General features: G+C 35.4%; 1 protein-coding gene across 6 annotated transcripts in view; it reads left to right on the top strand.

The window, feature by feature from the left end:
• The first annotated feature begins 635 nt into the window (after positions 1-635).
• The window catches only part of LOC142354402 (choline dehydrogenase, mitochondrial-like), a 51,277-nt gene continuing 32,392 nt past the window's right edge, over positions 636-19,520 (top strand). For 2 of the 6 annotated variants that reach the window (XM_075406683.1, XM_075406678.1), the window contains exons 1-7: positions 636-930; positions 10,325-10,487; positions 11,013-11,027; positions 14,602-14,873; positions 17,385-17,521; positions 17,950-18,056; positions 18,370-18,381. In XM_075406683.1, coding sequence (XP_075262798.1) covers positions 763-930; positions 10,325-10,487; positions 11,013-11,027; positions 14,602-14,873; positions 17,385-17,521; positions 17,950-18,056; positions 18,370-18,381 — 874 coding nt within the window. In that variant the 5' untranslated portion in view covers positions 636-762. Of the gene's footprint in view, positions 931-10,324; positions 10,488-11,012; positions 11,028-11,492; positions 11,505-14,601; positions 14,874-17,384; positions 17,522-17,949; positions 18,057-18,369; positions 18,382-19,520 lie in introns of all 6 variants that reach the window. The other 4 variants (XM_075406684.1, XM_075406680.1, XM_075406679.1 and 1 more) reach the window with 3 other exon arrangements.

Below are 19,520 nucleotides of genomic sequence, written 5' to 3'. Positions count from 1 at the left end.
TTTTGTTAAAGTTTGCGATTGTTTTAAAAAATTTTGATTTTTTTGTCCTCTGAGATTAACGATCATTACTGGCCAACAAAGCTTTTCAAATCTTGCAGATGGGTTACCTGACATAACTCCAGAGACAAAAAATAATTTTGAACATTTTCACTGCGAAATCTGGAAGCTCTTCTTTTAAATTTTTGCAATATTTTGCAATTTTTAAAATATCAGTCTTTTATTTGATTTATTTACTAACAAGGCTAGAAAACTAAAAGTTGCATAGTCGAATCAAACTAAAGCCAGCCTCACTAAACCGTGGCTAGCTACTGACGAAGCCATCCGCTTGCCGGTTGTTTGAGAGCAATTCGCCCGACGTTAGTCGGTTATGTTTTAATTTTTGGTTGAGGCACATACAGCCTAAACAAGCTGTAAAGGTTATCTGACGTACCTCTTGAAAACTTTTTTAGTTCTTAATTATGAACTGTTTTCAGGGAATTCAATTCATTATATTTTACACTGCCCATCAGTCATGCTCTTTCACATGATCTTGGTAATTTTAAAGACAAACCAAACGAATCAAATGTAAAACGAATCAAATGAAATGATGAGGTGGTATGATTTCATTATGGGCTGTTGAACTTTGCCATTTTAACCTTGACTGTGATCGTTTCAGAACTAAATGAAGTGCAATATTTGATACGTAACTTAAATGAATAACTTCGTATTACTGTTCAACCTTTTGTATTGTGGTACTTCACTCTTTGAAATTGCCTCGCGAAGATGAGAGGGCATTTAATGTCAAGATGCAGATCACTATCCGGGAATCATCTTGCAAGAAGTCTGAAGACCTCTGCGGGGCTACAGAAAGTTTACGCTGGGAATTTGTTGAATGTGGAACGGCATGTGAACAGACTGAACAATCCGCCTGAGCTGATCATTTTTGATAAGGTTAGACATATTAATGAGACGTTATGTTTTGAAATTGGCTTAGAGAGGCGAGTTTATAGTGACGGCCACCGCTAATATATTACCCCCCCCCCCCGTTTTCATGTTTTCGATAAAATTCCAAATGAACAAGGAAATGTTTCAACGCATTAGCTGACTTTTAGAGTAAGGTAACTGAAATCGAAAAAAAACAAAATTGTAAATTTCATTAGGCCAATCCATTGGCTGCTATTGTCATTATCGATCATCATGATCCTTATAATTGAATGGTGCGTTTACGAACCGGAAGGTAGTATTGTATTGCAGATGTTTGATTATAATATATACCCTTATAGAGGTGTTTAAATATTGATTATGGTCATAATCTACCGGAGGAAAGAAAACAGTTCGTACTTTTTGTTTGGGTACTGTCGGTCTTAGTTTGCAATTTCTGAGCTCAGCACTTTCTCAGACCGCTTTGTCTTTTATATGAAACAAAAAAACGAGTGATTCTCTTGGCAGTTTTTTTAAGAGCCTTTCTAATCCCTGCTTTATGTGCCGAAATTGCGGGGTGGAGTAAGTTCCTGGTTCAAAAGCCAGCTTCGATTTTCATCTTTTACAAAGTTTTTAATGTAATTTTTGTTAGATGTTACTGTTTGTTTGTATCTGTGGAAACCGATTTTGATATCAGAGTATCGAATTTTGTTTAGCAGAATTACAGCGAACAAATGAGTCTGATATCTTTGTCGTAGCCATCAAAAAAGTTGACACTTCGTTTCAATGGTTTCCCGTTTTAATTGATTGCAACTACGACTGTTAGTGTAGATTTTAACAATTTAAGATTATTAGTTTTCACTTCTATTTTACCGGGATTAATGCCTACATTTTTACTCTGCTCTTCAATGCTTAGGCGAAAACAAGAGAAGTCAGCGGAGAAGTTTTAGAATTTAGAGAGTAAGATTTTGTTATTGTACTGGGTTGAATTAACTTGTTACAAAATAACTGGCTCTGGTTTTCTATACAGTTGATCATAGAAAACCAGAGCCAGTTAGAAAACCAGAGGCAAATTTCCCTCATATATTTGTTACTAAAGCGTTAAATCTGAAAAACTTGCTGCAGTGAAATATTCTGACGAATATACATGGTGAAATTTTTCCTGCTGTGTTTTTCTTGAAATTGTTTTAAATGGGTATCCTGAAGTGTTAATGTGCGCTTGCTTTTTCCGGAGCCAGTCAGTGAGGTTTGGTTGAAGTGTATGTTTTTTAAACGCATCTCGTGCGTTTTCTTTTGTAGCTGAAAGCAAGGAATGAAATTCCCAGTTTTTCAAATTTTTCGTTTTCATTCGTTAATCACTCTGTTTTTTCGTTTTCGTTTATCACTCTATTTTGATTCTAGGTTGATTTTCAAGCATGTGAAACAGATTCTGATTTTTTCCATAGAAAATTTCCGGATGTTTTGCGAATCCAATTTTCATATCGTTTCTATCTCATTAGTCTGTCTTAATCTGTATGGCAGCTACAAACTGAGGTCGTCTGTTACAAATTGTTTTGGGTTTTTTTAATTAAAACCTGTGACCACTTTCACCAAAAAAGTAATCTGAATAACTGTACGTATCTGAGTAACTTTAGCCTAGTTGTTGTGATAAACGTATTAAACAGCAATTTATTGCTATTTAATAAAGACATTTAAGTCGTGTATTGAATAATCAACAAATGAACAAAAACTGGGAGCCCGTTAAGTGATTTTTGAGGCGCGATTGATGTTGTTTTCCATGTTACTCATCATTTGCGCAAGCTAAGCTGTCTTGTTCATGCTGTGAACAGGACACCTCATCAGACACTGCAAATGTTTAAAGTAACAGGTCAGACTTTTTCAAAGAAGAGCATCAGCCTAAACAACAACTCTGAAATCTTAACCTCCAACTGTTAGTGAGTAAACCTCCCTTGAATAGGCGATCCGATCTAGTTATTTGGCACGCTGTAATCATTAATAGTTTAACACCACATCACAGCAACAGGAATCGACTTTTTTCAATTAAAAGTTTAAGCAACGCTTTAGAGAAATTTGGGAAATAAATTCAGCTAATGTTGAAAATCGTAGATTTGGAACACCGGAATTATTTGTTAAACTGGTCCCATTGAATGTCTGCACCATTTTGAGAGTCAAGCGTCATCTTATTTCACATCGTAAACAACTGCAACTACAGCAAATCCATCCATCATCGTGACTCAAAATCATCTCATTGAGAACGTTAATACGTCGCAACGATAGATTAGGGAAATTGATTTTGAAGAAGCCGTCAAAAAGAAATCAAAATATTGTTATTAGTAGTTTTTGTTTTGTTTCTTTTTAATTATAGAGTTAGTGGTGCGGTTTTCTTTGTTTTGATTATTAATTCTGCTTTTGTTGATTCCAATAATGTCGTCCCTTTTTCGTGCCTTATAGCTACGTGATGTTTTTCTTTAAAAATTCTGATAAATTGCTGTAAATTAGTTCATAATTAGATAGTTCTGAAGGCGATTTTTAGTCTGTATTTCTATCGGGAACTGTAATCTCTGATTTGTTTGTTTGTTAAAAACAACCGCTTATTGATATATTACTGATAAACATATTACGTACACAAGAGCCTCAGTATTTACCTTTTAAGTTCGATGAAGATGGATTTGTATAATTGGTAAATATAGTAAAGAGAAGTTAGTACTTGGCGAAGTAATTATGCTGATAGAGTAGGTGCTGGTACGGAAATTTGATGTACTCAACTAACATCAAGAAACGTACAAAAGCCGGAAATTTGCCAACTTGATGATCAGTAAATATTTGCGAAGGACCAATACAGCCCGAGGTACAACTTTGCCGAATCGACGATTGCTAGAACACCAGAGAACCATCCTGACAATCTGTTGATATCTTCGTCTTGAAATATCAAAAAAGCTCGCAAATTTTTTGTTCTCAAAATTTTCTTTATAATTTCGGATATAATAAATATAGATTGAACCGGAAAATCTTTTCAATAAACAAAGTTATAATAGAAACTGACGGAACTTAACCACAGTACTGAACAGCTATTAAAACTTAAGACAACCAGTTGATATATCACCCATCTGAACCGCTCAAATAAGGGCTACTACTAGCTAATCATATTAAAATTATATCTGTTCAGATTGCACTATGAAACAACCATAATCTGTCCTTGTAAAATGGCAATAATTCTAGTTAAATACTCCTAATATTAATCTCCAAAAGACCGAGATAATAACTCTAATATTTAGTTCGTAATATGGTAACAGGAGTTATTAACTGTTTCCAAAATTAACGGACCAAAATTCCGTTTAATTACTCGCATAATTTGATGTTTCTTATCAATATTTGATTGTTTCCTTTATTTCTTCTACTCGATTACCAAAAGCAGCTTCAAACAACATTCAGCACATCAATTGCAAGCATGATGATAACACAACAATCACTAACAGAGAAAAGATTGGGTGGAAACTGTGTTTGTGTCTTTGGGGCCTATATGCAACCACAATTCAAAAGTTTGAGTCGGCAATAACTGGATCCAACTCAACCACATCTGCCACCGAAGAAAAAACAACACAGGATATTTGCAAACATAGATATTGTGAGTGAAATAATTTGTCAAATTAAATTTTTGGTGCTTTATGTCCATTTTTAAATAATAAATTCTCCCAGCCATAAATAACTGCCGTGCTTCTCCCAATTTTGTTGAAGATACCGTCGGAAATAACATTAAGTAAACACAAAGTATTACTAAAACACAAGCTTAAATAGTAACTGCTTCCACAACTTCAATCCATGAATCTATTGTAATTAATGTGCTAAATAACGACGTTGTAATTTATTGGATAGCAAAGTCTTAAATCAAAAGGTGCAAAAATTTAGCGTTATCAGACACCAACTTAAATCTTACAGTAATAATAATCTTGATAAAATTATCACTGATGATCAGATAACCTCAGAATAAGCCAATTGCTGCAACCCTTGTTTGAAAATTGATAAAGAAAAGGCAAATTAAATTTATTAATTCGGCTCCTGAGGTTAATGAATCAAATGGTGGCCTCGGCCATTTTATCGTTACCTATCTGAGTGCAGCTTCCACATGTTCTGTGCAGTCATGGTTCTCACTAACTTTCCTACACTTAGGGGCACTCTTTATTGATATGAGTTCGGCTTCAACGTTATAGTCTGACGATTCGACTGGCTTTTTAAGCATTAGGTTTATAGGAAGCCCATCTTCCCTAATGTTCGAGCAAATTCTTTAGTAATTGAACCTTTAATCTTTTGTGTTACTTCTTAATTTAGACCAGAGCTAGTTATTCTCATTGTGTTTATCTGTGCTAACTTTATTCTATCTTCTTTAGGTTAAACGTGCGATTTAATACATTAGAACGAAATAAGACTGATTGAACAAAAAACGCATAATACAAATGGGTAGCAATCAAAATGACACATGCGCAAATCAACATCACGCCATCTTTGGATTGGAAACGAATAGTTTTAAAGAATTTGAACAGTTAATAACGGGAGCAATCAGTTGCAGGGATTGCAGTAGGCAGAAACCAAATTTAATAGGAGATGCTTTAAGATACTTCTTAACCCTACCAGAGGTCAGCAGATTAATTTTTGCTGACAGTATAACAGCACTGAGAAATATATTCAACCAAGATGACTTGAGAGAGATCAATAATAAAGTTAGAGAATCAAAAGTTCAACCCAAAGTCAGATACAATGAAAAATTTCTTATGAACAGAAGCCAATAAAGCATACCCAGAGCCCGTAATTTAAGTACAGCCAGCAGGAGTAGGTTACGTTGCAGCTCGTAGGCTTGCTCGTGAAGGGGACTCTGCTATAGAAGAGTCAGAAAATCGTAGATCAAAGCAAGCGCTTCTGAGCAAATAATGCGCAAATAAAGTGAAAATGAGCAAGTAAAGCAAATGAAGTCTATGCCCAATTGGCTTAAACCAAAGCTATCAGAAAGGCCAGAAACGGATGCAATAGATGAATTATGTACTCCAGCCAGCCAACAAATTGCAATCACAGAATTGCGTATTTGAGAATAGTACTATGGTGATGGATTTATTGAGAATAGACTCAAGCACAGAAATGTTGAAAGCAATACTGTTATATCTAAAAATGGAGAAAAGCTAGAACAGAAAGTAGCACCTAAAACTGAGCAGCCAGAAGAAGTCCCAGTAATTATTTTTACACAACATTACCCTCCACAAGTCTAAAGGCAGAGCTAGACCAAATTACCGCAACAATATTAAAATTATCAGACTAACTATTGTCAACATCAGCCAATTATTGACTCCAAGAACAGTACACACCCGTTCTAATATTCATCGAGAGTTTAGACCCCGATTCGAAACCAGCAACGTTCTATCAAAACCAGCAACCACAGACCCGCAATTATTGGAATGAATCTTCAGATAATCCACCATTTGTTCATCCAGCTTATGTTAATAACCTATTTATCAATTCCCAACAGAAAATACTCATGAAAATCTGCTTCGACAGGGAATAGTCTTTGATAGCCCAAACCTATCACAAGAACGATATGGTGTTCAAAAAGGTATGAACTCCCTTTTTACTCAACGAAAAATAATACAGCGACCCATTCCTCAGAATCAATATAAAATATAGAAAGCCACAAATTTATTTAATGATCATAACGGGAGCACTTTTAGTCCTATTTTATATAAAGTAAAAGAGCTAGCTTACAACGAAAATACCAAAAAGCGTAAAAAGCGTAGAAATAGTAAGAAAAATAAAGTCAAGAAATATGTTCATTCCCCAACACAAGTGCCTCAGCGCAAGCTAAAGCCAGCAAAAAGTTTTCAGCAATTTTTCAGCCTGTTCTCCAATAATAGAGGCCGAATATTGTCCTTTGTTAAAGTTAAATTTAGTGAAGAATTAGACAGACGCGCATTAATTGATACAGGAGCATTTGCAAGCTTGATAAGCTTGATCTTTACAAGGAACTGATTAAAAACAATATTAATTCAATGACAGATATTGAAAAGGCTGATCTAGATAAATTTAAAATGGCAAACGGAAATATAGTAAAAATCGATAAAGCAATTAACGTTACATTTTAGTTGGGCACAAAAACATTCACTGAAGAATTCCTTGTTTTAATTGTCACAACTCCTGTAATATTAGGCAACCCATTCTTCGGTACACATAAAGTTAGCATCTGTCCAGGACAAAGCTACATTAAGTTCCCTGACCACACATTGCAAACAATTTAAATCAAGCCAGAAAATCAACCCAGAAGTGTAGTTAAGCGGAAATCGTGTGGAGTTTATAACCAGAAAAAGCGAGTATTTCCACCAAAGCAACCAGCAGTCCTGTCCTGGAATGCAAGCTCCCAGACAATTATGAGTCATTGACTGACCTTTGTGGAGTAATAGTTGTATATGAAATCTTTGAAAGTGACGTAATATTAACGTCCTTCCTAAGTAAGGTTGCTGAGAAAAATATATGTATATATATATATATATATATATATATATATATATATGTATATATATATATATATTCAGGAGATATATATATATATATAATATATATATATATATATATTATATATATATATATATATATATATATATATATATATATCTCCTGAATATATATATATATATATATATCTCTTGAATATCACTGAACACCAAGTCACCATTAATAAAGGCAAAGAAATTGCCAAATTCTCATCCCTAACGTCTGATCAAGCCGATAAGTTATTAGAAGTAGATCCTCAACTGATAAATGTTGCAAAAATGTGCAGAAATTATTTAACCAGTTAATCCAAGTCAATTACCCGAAATCGAAAAGCGCAACCAACAAGCCTGGCCCCCGAATTTGTGAAATTGTGATTCTCAGCACCTGAGACGTGCCTTGGCCCGACAAACTTGTCGCCTTTGCAGAGAGAAGTGTTTGAACAATTGTTAAAACTGCAAGAAATGGAGAAACTAGATCCAAAGGGTAATTATCAGGATATCACGTTTTTGAACAAGTTGCCGTGGGAAAAATCGGCCCTGAATGATGATCAAAAAGCTGTAGTAGACGATTTTAGTTGAATTTAGTGATATCTTTGCAAAACACCGATTTGATTTTAGATATAACACATTTGAAACTAAAATTGACTCCAGAAAGAATTATACCAATTTACGAAGAAAACCGATCCGTCTGAGAAACGAACTGCAGGTAAAATTAGCATAAATGCATGACTACTGACCAATAACAACTTCGTTGCAATCAAAATACGGTAGCCCCCTCTTCGTGCAACAAAAAACTCAGGAAGACTTAGACTATTAATGACTTAAGAGTAAACCACTTGCTCAAAAGCGATTATCTGAATTCATTTTTTCCCCATCTCAAACATGAGAGATGCAATAAACTTTTTCGCCGGGAAGAAGCTGTTTACGAAACTTGATTGTTCCTAAACATACCATTGCGTGCAAATGGCAGACGATGTATCAGTGCAACTTTTGGAATTTAATTTTGCTTCGTGAACTTATGCGTACAAATTTCTTGCCCAAGGGTTGATTAAGTCTGTAAGCGGATTTAGTGCTTTCGTTAGACATGCTTAGCCTAAGGGCATTGTACCCAGTATATGGATGACATTATTAAAGTAGTAACAAACTTTGAACAATGGGTACCATTTTTATCAGAAATAATTTTACGTCAATCGAGTTTAAAACTGTCGCCCGAAAAATGTGAGATAGCAACAGATACAATGAAAATCCTCGGAAATAACATCACTGCAGAAGAAATATCAAAAAACGAAAATATCCAAATGTCATGATAATTTCAAAATTCCAAAAACAACAAAGCAATTAAAGAGATAATAGGCTTCACGCATTCTTTTGTAACTACATCCTTAGTTTGGGCGAGAAACTAATGCCTTTTTTAAGCTCCTGATGATTGATGATTTTTCAATAATTCAAGGATGATTGTTCAATAATTGAAACAACAGAACATGTAAAAGCATTAGACGTAGTAAAAAAAGGGCCTGATGGAAGCCACCGACGTAACGTTGCGACTACCAAAACCGGGCCTACACTAGGTACTTCTTTGTGACGCTATTTATCACGGCGCAGGTTTTGTACTTGTGGTGGAAGACTACGTGAATGAAAGTGGAAAGAATGAAAAGAAAATATACGTGCCTTTATCGTTTGGATCGCACTTGTTTAATGCAATGCAATTAAAGTTTTCTATGGAAGACTACGTGAATGAAAGTGGAAAGAATGAAAATAATATATACGTGCCTTTATCATTTGGATCGCACTTGCAATGCAATTAAATTTTTCTATCTACTACAAAGAGGTCCTAGCTTTGTACTATGAACTGGACTACTTTTCACACTGCATATGGGGGGTCAAGTAAACAAGTAATTATACTAACTGACAATACTCTTGAAAATACTCGCCTCTGACATTTCCAACATAGTAATTGCGCACAGTCCAGGATGCGCCGATTATGCTGCAGATTTTCTCTCTCGAATGGAGAATGACAAAACAGCAACAATGTCCTTGAAATTCACGCAGAATTCCTGTTATAGAAATTGAAATTGATACCGAAGCGCAAAACCTCGATGTTGAACTAAAGGTATTTTTAGATACTGAGAATTTGGATGGAATTAAAGTGTTTTTTGTTTGAAAACCCTGTCCTTGACTGACTTAATTATTTCTTTACTCTTTCAACAATTTGCGTTTGTTAATAATCTTTTACTTCCCAGTTATGCTTTTCCTTAATCATTATGCCAGTGTAAAATAAGGCGTCCCGCTTTTTCACCCCTATTTATTTAACCCTCTATCATTTAACCCCGATTTATTCAACCCTCTATCATTTCCCTCATCATTTAACCCCGATTTTGATCTTTTGTAAAATAAGGACTATTAATTTAGGAATATAATCAATTGGCCATGCCTCGAGGGCCATGGCCATGCCTTAGAGGCCCATGGGACTTGATATCAAACTATCACAACCGAACATGGGATTAAGTTATCTACTTAACTATGACAAAATATGCCTTCAATGTCGACTGCGAGTTGGCGGGATGAAATGATGGAGGGGTGAAATTATATAGGGGTTAATTGATAGAAGGTTTAAAAGATACGGGGTTAAAATATGCAAGGTTAAATGGATCGGGGTGAAAAAAAGTAGAACCATAAAATAATTCATTTATGATAACTTCGTCAGGTACGAATCCAAGTTGTACCATTTTGCGATCAAACTGTGGCTAGCATTTTGATGTTACTAGTACTATGTAATAGCTATGAGGTCATTTTAAGGCGAAATTTCTGCTTGGGGAAGCTGCATATTGATCGAATATCTATAACACGTTTTGGTTGGCTCTGGCCAAAGGCCCATATCTTACTACTTGTCTTTATAGGATGGCACTCTGGTTGATTTCCATTCCATGTGGTCTCCGTGGCTTCTGCAGCTGGTTGAGAACTTTGAGAAGAGCACAGGCAGGAAAGTTCCTGGAGACGCCATTCATGACTTGATGGGTTTCGACAGTGTCAGGAACAAATTCGTGCCCGGTTCCATCCTAGGTTAATTGACTACACATTTTCAAATAGCCTTTTCGGACCGTTTCCGTTTAACCCCCCCCCCCGCCCCCAAACGCACAAACTGAAAAATCCACCTTTTCAAATGGCTTTTAACAAAGGCTAAATCCAAATTTTTGTTAAGTTTAAGATTATAACGGCTTGAAAATGATGGCTCTAAGGCTGAAATGTTGCTGTATGATACTTCCAAAGAGTCAATCACCTTAGAAAAATTTTGTTTGAAATTAAGACTAATTGTTCAATGCAGACCATCAGAGAAAGCAAATGCTTCTGGTTTGAACATTTCTTCAAAGTATTTAAAGTATGTCCTAGCGGAAAGCACAAACGTATATGTGCTAATTAATCGTTCGGTGAATGCAACCTCAATCATGAATTCACTCACCTTAACAGATGTTTAGATGATTGCAACACTTATTTCTCGGCTAAATAATTTCGTCTTAAAAAGAACACAGGGGAGGAACCAGTTGACTAATTTTATAAAAGTTCTCTGAATGCTGGCTTTGGTTTCAGGAAGTCATGAAATAAGTATGGCCCAATCATTTCCCTTCATCTCTGCCTAATAATCAATAACTAGATTCTGCCTTGCCCTGCAACAAATTGTGGCCACAAAAGTCTTCTGTGTTTCTCGATAATGCGAGTTCAAGGGGAATGAAGCCTTATAGTTAACAATGTGTCTGATGTAGATTGCACGCGACTAATCTCACGTTTTCCTCACATGTTTTGTAGTTGTCTCGTTTGATTGACGATGTTATTTGAACTCTAGATGTTCGTCATATAAGATTTCAGGCTCTGACTCCAGCCTTATAACCCGACTTGAATGTTGACGGATTTCTAACGTTTCTATTGGAAAATGTTGCAAAAATTCTGCCAGCAACTGATATCGAAACCGAAAGTGTGAAATTTTAACCGACCCACAGACGAATTATTTAAATCTCGAATTATTCTGTTTGTAGTCGGAAAACTTTATGATGTATGTGTGCCTATTTGTAGGGCAGAAAGTATGTAAGTAACACTAACAGGGTGGAAAACTTCTACTTTCGCAATAATCTTCTGAGATTTTTTGTTGGACCTCTTTTCGGACTTTTTTAAAAGCGGTCAATCTTTTTTTGAAGAACTAGGATTTTGCAAAAATCTGTATGAATTCACTCGGGAACTAATTTTGAATGTGTGTTTAGCTTTCTTCGTGCACCACTTCTCCATTCACTTGTCTTCAACCTCTTTTCTTCATGTCTATCAAGCTTGCAGCTTCTGATTGGCTAATAAATATAGAAATTGCATGCAGAAAAATTTCGTGAAGTCAGTTTTACCTCCAGCAGTTTCTACCATTACACTACCACACACTAGTTGGCTCTGGTTATAATAAAATTTACCCGATGCCAAAATACCCAATGCTATAATATCCAATTTATTGCCTTTGATTTTTTCGTTCACTAAGCCGATTAAAAATTAGCGGTTGATAGTACAAGGATGTTTTAGCACATTTAAAATAATAATTTAATCCCATGGTGGTTGTGATGTTGGTTTTATATCAAGTGCCACGGTCCGCTGAGATATAGCCAAATGAGATAATTTTCCGTTTAAAAGTTGGTAAATCAATTTTTATAAATTCTGAAATCTGACGTATATTTTATGCTAAGTAGTCGGTCTGGCAATTTTTCCACAAAAGGGGTGAAATATTCGGTATGTTTCCCCATTGGGATTATTGGGTCTATATAGCTCTACGAAGTGACTTTTTTTTGAAAAAAATGACTTTTTAAACATTTTTCTCCTGAACTCTGCACTTGGAGCAAACTTTTGTATCAGAATTGCTATAAAGGTAACGGTAGTTAGCCTAGAAATTGATAGCAAACGTCAGCAGCAATCCACTAACACTAGGAAATGCCACAGTGCCTTTAGAAGTAGCTGTTAAAAATAAATTACAGTGGTTTGTGTAATGATGAGTTCCAACATTTAAATCGGGTCTTTACTCAAAGGGTCCTTGTCGTACGTTGTTTCTGGCCAAAAAATCTGAAGATTTGTTATTGCTGCTTCCAGCCGTATGACAATCCTTATTTTATATATATTAAATTATCATGTTTACACAAGCTTCGACTTTTCTGAGGCCTTTTTACTATCATCATAGACAAATGCAATTCCGTTTTTTGCGAACGATTGGCCTTTTGAAAATATTCCGGCGTAGTCCATTGTGAAATGAAGCTTGAAAAATAACTGAGGTGCACATCAAAAAATTGTTGTTTGAAAATCAGATGGCAACCGCGATTCTAATAAATTTAGTGCGCAATTTGATTTTTCTGCATATCAGAAATATTCAATTCAAATCTGATATTTCATATTTCTGTTATATCTATCTGTTTTTTTTTGCAAAATTGCTTGTCATATATTACTTCCGAATGTTGTTTACAGTGGAAAAAAAAATGAAATCAAATGCAAAGTGGTTTTAACGTATCATTCTTATAAGGTTTGAGTACTCCTGGGCTGGCTCAATTGTTGTTTCACTTTAAGAAACAGCCCAATTTCTTTCTTTTATGAAAACCATAATAAACGTTTTTTAGCTGTTTGTTTTTATTTGTATTCGAAAACTTTCAACGTGAAAGACAATTTATCTAGTTTATCTTGTAGCTTTAACACATTCAGTTGTTCTTATTTTTCTATGGCTCTGGCAAGCTGAGTTGTTCTGACTTTGTTTATATGTCAAAAGTGTTGTTTCATTTGTGATATGTCAAAAGTAGAATGTAAAATGTTCTGTTCAGAGCAAATGTGCTGTCCTAAAAAGTTCTGAAGTTTTGAAGCCCCAAAGTTTTGAAGTTTTGAAAATGGAAAAGTCTAAGATTCGTTGTAATTGATGTTTTAACTCATTTCTCAAAATTTCCCATCCCGTCTCATTAAGTTAAACTTAAAAACATTAAATCAGTGCATTAAAACCTTAATTGTGTTTTTATAGTTGAAAGTAAAAATTTTAAATAATATAAATTGTTTCAACGTGTTTTTAATTGCTCTCAAATAAAATTTGTTGCAATTGTATTTTTCCTGTGGTGTTTTCAATGCGATTTTTCGCTTGACCAATTTTTGTCTGACCCTTTTAATTTTTCGTTCTCCAAAACGAGATAAACAGGTTAAGCCCAGAAGGCATTAAGTGGCCGAGCAGCTCTCTTATAGCCTAACGCCTTTCTAGTCTCAAAGTATGCGATTCACCAAAACCGTTTTGAAGAGACAATTTCATGGTGTGAAGGGCTGTTTTGGTTCTTAAAAATTTGAACCTCACCCCCGACACACACACACTCGCCCAACACCTGCCCACAATTTTGGCAGACCTAAGCCCCAGCCGGTTGGTTACTACCGAAGTTGGTTATTTATATTAAAATTACTTTACGTCTTTGGCTTTATGGTTTATGCGACAACGGTTTGATCCTAGCTGCAGAAATTAAACTTAGTTTTTAAATTGCAAGTTTTTGCGCATTTTGTTTTCGTCGTACTTCAGTTTTCATGGATGTGAAGGTTAATGTTTTGGGTTTTTATCTTTGTGTTGATGCCAGTTGAGATCGAAAGAATCGCTCTTTCTTTTGTTTTGGTAGATATCCTATGTTAAAAATGTTATGATGGTTTTTTTGGGGAAAAGCCAACCGCTCATAGTTTGTCGATTTTTTAGCGTATTTGAGATATGTCGACATAAAATGATTTGTGGAAGAATAATTGCATATAGTGAGTGACAGGTTGAAAATGTTCTGTCGGATTTTGTTTGAGAATCTGTTCTTAAAGGCTGATTTGGAATTTTTGGGATTTGGGGGTGACATTGCAATTTGCCATTTTTGATTATTAGGTTCTTTTTTTCATTTGTGTGCTTCTATGTTACTAACTTTTCAAAGCACTTATAAAGTGAATTGCTTTAAAATGATATGGTTTAGTCCCCCTTATTTAAACAAGATTTTTAAGACAATTTAATAACTAACTTGCGCATATTAGCATCAAGTTACTTTTTTTTAGTATTTCAATTAATGAATACAAAGAAATAATATCAAACCCGATCAATAAAAGAAAACTTTTTTTTAAAGAAAATGAAGAGAAAATTTCATATAATTAAATTGATATTTTTTGTTTTAAGCCCAAGACACGATGACAATGTGCAAACGTGCTCTGGAGAACATGCTAGTGTCTCAATACGGCTATTCGGAGACGGAAGCACACGAGATCGTAAATGACAACTGGGTAGGAGGCATGAAGAGCAATCTAGGACCAAAACAGAAATCTATTAGCATAGGAGGGAGGGAGAAGGAAAGAGTGAATAAAGAAGATGCGCATGATGATGATGCTATTGTGTCGCCCATTGGAGATGTTCTGCTGCTGTTCAAACTTCTGAAAAAGTTCAACATTAAGGTGGGAATTTGAAACGTGGCGAGATCATTATATCTGACTGATATTTTGTGGAACGCTGTTCGTCTTTAATGAATGCTCTTCGTATGTTCATTTCGTGTAAATAATTGGTCTAAGATAAGTTTCTATTTGACATTTTGTCGACGCGAAGGTAACTTATAGTTAATTTTTGACAGCTCAATTTCGAAAATTGCGAGTTTGCATGTGTACTTTGCTACTAATTAATCGGGAAAGGGTGAAGATCATTCATAAGGTGTGAATTTAACTGAATTGTTGCTATTGTGTCCACCCACTCTTTTTTTGTTGTTGTAAAATTTTAGGCAATCTGATCTGGGTTTGAGAAACTGATCTTATTTGATCTCGCCTAACCATTTATTTCTGTCAGAGGTACCGTTGGGAGTATCTGCATGCAACTTGTATGCATTGGAGAAAAGTACTTGTACTCTTTGAACCAAAAAATGTGTCGTCTTTTTCGGCAGACAGAAACGAAAACTCCTTCACATACTCTAGAACGATAAGTGTAGTACAAATTGAAGCACACACACACGATACACATACCAAAAAAACATTGGCAACTGATCTTTACTCAAGTTACGTCATGTTCGATTACGTCTTCTTCGCCTTTCTTCTACAAAACTACGTGTGGACTAAATTTTGAAGTGAAAATCTTGCTGATGTGTTACCAGCGAAATTTGATAAACAGAACATTGGTTTTGGACAAATTTGAAACCACAATTTGTAACAAATATAATTTTTCTATTATTTATGATTTTGACAGTTTCTGCCTCTATTTGTGTCCAACATTCAAAGTAACTAACTCTCTCAGACTAACTCGCTACCTCTCTTGCTCTTACACATACCACACACATTACTAACACACGACACATACGCACTCAATACATACACCCCTACCTTACATTTAAAGCCGCGACACAAAAATCATCGCTTGTTGTATATGGAAAACTTGGTGCGGAATTCTTGGGGATATTGTGTCGGTAATTAAAACATAAATTTGAAATGAATTTTCTTCCAAAAATTCTGATTTCAAGAGCATAACGGGCCCATAATGCAGATGTGCTAGCAGCTAGATTTAAAGAAAACACAGTTTTAGTTCTATATTTTTAAAGTTAATTTTTGGCCATTCTGAGAGCTATAAATTGCCTGAAGCCATCTATTTTCCAATAGTTTTTACTTTAAATTTCAACGCAATCTGTCATCTCATCCTCCTCCTCCTCCTCCTCCTCCTCCTCCTCCTCCTCCTCCTCCTCCTCCTCCTCCTCCTCCTCCTCCTCCTCCTCCTCCTCCTCCTCCTCCTCCTCCTCCTCCTCCTCCTCCTCCTCCTCCTCCTCCTCCTCCTCCTCCTCCTCCTCCTCCTCCTCCTCCTCCTCCTCCTCCTCCTCCTCCTCCTCCTCCTCCTCCTCCTCCCCCCCCCCTTCAGTAATGTTTTTTCTTTTAGATCTTTCCTTCGAAATTTAGTGTTCCCCCTTTTTCAAGTTTCTGATAATTTTTTTTATAAATTAAGACTAGATCCTGAGGGCTACAAAATGATGTTTTTTTTCTTTTCTCTACGATATGTAAACAAAAAGTGAAGGTATGACTGAAGAAGGAAAGGCCAGCCTCGCATATATTCCCCCATTATGACAAAATTTTGGAACAATAATACAATTTGAGGTCTACTAATTAAATTACTGCACCTCCCGCAGGCACTAACAGAATCCAGCTGCGCCTGTCATACGAGAGCAATTCACCCAGCGTTTGTAGCGGTATGGTTAAATTCATTTAAAATATTGAGTATCTTTGTCTTAGTGTCTTGAAAGAAGTGTTGTTTTTCATCAAAAGTCAAAGTGAAACAGTAACCGAATGATGTCGTCCAAGCAAATCGTCATCCGCTCTGAATATAGCAATTCAGGCGAGGCCTCCTAAACTAAAGGATTTTTAAATCAATCTATCAATACTGGCGATTAATAGGTCTGCGTTTTGGCAGAATGGAGTCTGTAAAAACTGACTTATGACCAGGAAAGCTTCACACCGCATAGATAGTTTCATTGGTTGCAAATCTGTCCGGTCAAATTTTTGACGTTCGCTGTAGACGTTTGTAACTCTATATCGGCTATATTACTGCAGTTGCATTGCTGATTCAAATAAAATCAATTACTAATTGGTTAGTAACATTAGCAATATAGGCTAAGCAACATCAAATTGTACTGTGTTCACCACAGATCACACAAAACGGGAACTCTTTGTATCTTTAAATCTTTCTTTCTCTTTCTGTTCCAGTCCCAATTGGCGTCAAATGGGTCAATGGTGGCTCTTATCCGGCAATTTACCGGCTATGTTGAAATATTCACGTCGACAACAATGTACATCCACGAGATAACATAGCCATTCGCGGGTTTTAAAAATGTGGAGGTGGTGTGAAATTTTCGGAGCCTCGAGTGCTTTCAAAATTGGTTTTTGTTTAGAATACTTTTTGACTAAATTGTTAAGAAGAGCAGGTTATTTATTTGTGTTTAGGTGGCCATTTGTACCTCTGACAACAGAGCATGTACAACTCAGGCTCTACAGGACATGGGACTTCTGCCTGATATTGGAGCACTTGTGTGTGGGGATGATGCCATATCTAAACCAAAACCACATCCAGCAAATGCTCAGTACGTTCTATTCTCACAATTTTGATCTGAAGATTTCAGTATATCACGTCATCGCACATCAAGAAAAAAGATTGTTGATTCCTAGTATGAACTATAAAATATAGAAAATAGTTTAAAGGCAATGTAGTGTTAAGAATTATAAATGAATAAACATCACATATTGAGAAAGTTTAAAGAATTATAAATGAATAAACAGCACATATTGAGAAGGTTTTATTGAAATTTTATTGAATTTACAACGTGTAAAAAGATCTTGGCAAGAAAACTGAAATTTAAAATTAAAACTGTCATTGAAATTTCGGATAACGTAAAGGTAATTGATATATGTTAAGTTTTGATTTTGAGATTTTTTTTGAAACAAGTAGATAAAGTTTACGAAAGTCTTTGACAAGTAACTGGTCGTAGAAATAAAACTGATGTTTATGTAGATATCTGGGGAAGTTGTTCAACTGCCCACCAGAGAGGATAGCAGTTGTAGGAGACACTCCCTCTGACACTGGAATGGGAAATGCTGCTGGTCTGGGGACCGTCATAGGTAACCGAAAATTTTGACTAGTTCTCTGGCTGGTATTCCGCTTATTGTGATCCAATAATAATTTGTTTTCTAGTGTGACAATTTTTGACTTGAATCCATTTGACTTGAATCCATTCATAGAAAAGAGTAATAGAAGAGAGCTTCACAGTGATCGCTATTAGACTGTAAAGATGAGTTTTTCGGCGCAAGAAGGAGGCTTTATTTCCTAATTCGGTAAAGGGTTAATAATAGCAAAACTTATTAAAATAATTTTGTAATCTTAAGTGTAATATTTAGTGGATGACAGGGTTTGACAACTACGCCATGAGTTTAGCTCACGAAATACGTAAGTAATGAATAAAGTTTTTATCACGTTCCTGTGTTTGATTGTTTTCAAATTAAAATTTGCGTTTGCAGTTTTAAAATTTTTTTTATAGCCGCAAAGCAATAACTTGGCCCGTTATTGGACTTATCTTGTTTTTTTTAAAAATAAAAGAATTTGAATTGTATTGACGTTGTCTTTTTTCAGATCTCCTCGCACATTTGCATGATTTTTGAAGTCTAGTTGGAGAATTGATTTTGGTCATGTGGAAACAGGAATTGGAGCGAAAACGTGACTAGTTTTGCGCTGTGAATTTTTTTCACTCTACTTTTAAGATAGATTGAGCAAACTGTTTAAACAAAAATTTTCTTGTGTTCACATGCTGCAATTTCACTGTGTTTTTTCCCGCCGTCAGCCTCTCATTTTCAATATGATTGTTAATAGATGCCGTCGGCCTCTCAACTTATTATGCACGCTATGTTTTTAATTCGTCCTCTCCATCGATGATTCTTATGACCTGACTTCTTGGAATTGACTTTGCGTGACGTCATTTCTGCTTTTAGGTCAATTGTGTGACTTAGCTCACTAAAAAATGACTTCTCAGCTCACTTATGGAACTTTAAATTTTATTAACATTTACTAGTGCCAAATTTATTTGCCCTAATTCTTGAGTATTAGTTAAGTCTTGAGTTTTTGATTTCAAAAATAAATTTTGAAAAAGCTGTTTTAGGGCCTTTTCCTTTTAGACCGTATGTGTCATAAAATTGACAATCCGAATCTAACCCAAAAAGTCCAGTGGTCTATTAAAGGGCTAGTGATTGATCTGTCTATCTTATTTCTTTAGTTGTTCCAATTCATGGAAGGCCACAAGCGTTTATCGCGGCTATTTTCCGGCAATCTGTCGGCTATGTTCTTCTGTTGAGTGCTCTTAAATGATACATGTTTTCTAATTGAGCTTATTTGCAATTGTTTGATTTCATCAATGAGCAGCTAATGCTTTTTAATACTATGATGCTATTTGTTTTAAAATAATAGTGAATTTGACTATGTTTTCCGCCGTCAGCCTCTCATTTTCAATACAATTTTTAATAGCCGCCGTCAACCTCTCAACGTTATTATGCAAATTTACGTTCAGCATTATTGAAAGCGAATTTTTTACTTAC

This window comes from Convolutriloba macropyga, chromosome 15, assembly GCF_964194025.1.
Source record: "Convolutriloba macropyga chromosome 15, txConMacr16.3, whole genome shotgun sequence".
NCBI classification, from domain to species: domain Eukaryota; kingdom Metazoa; phylum Xenacoelomorpha; order Acoela; family Convolutidae; genus Convolutriloba; species Convolutriloba macropyga.
The sequence above is the reverse complement of the archived record's forward strand: the minus strand, read 5'-3'. Positions and strand labels throughout refer to the sequence as shown.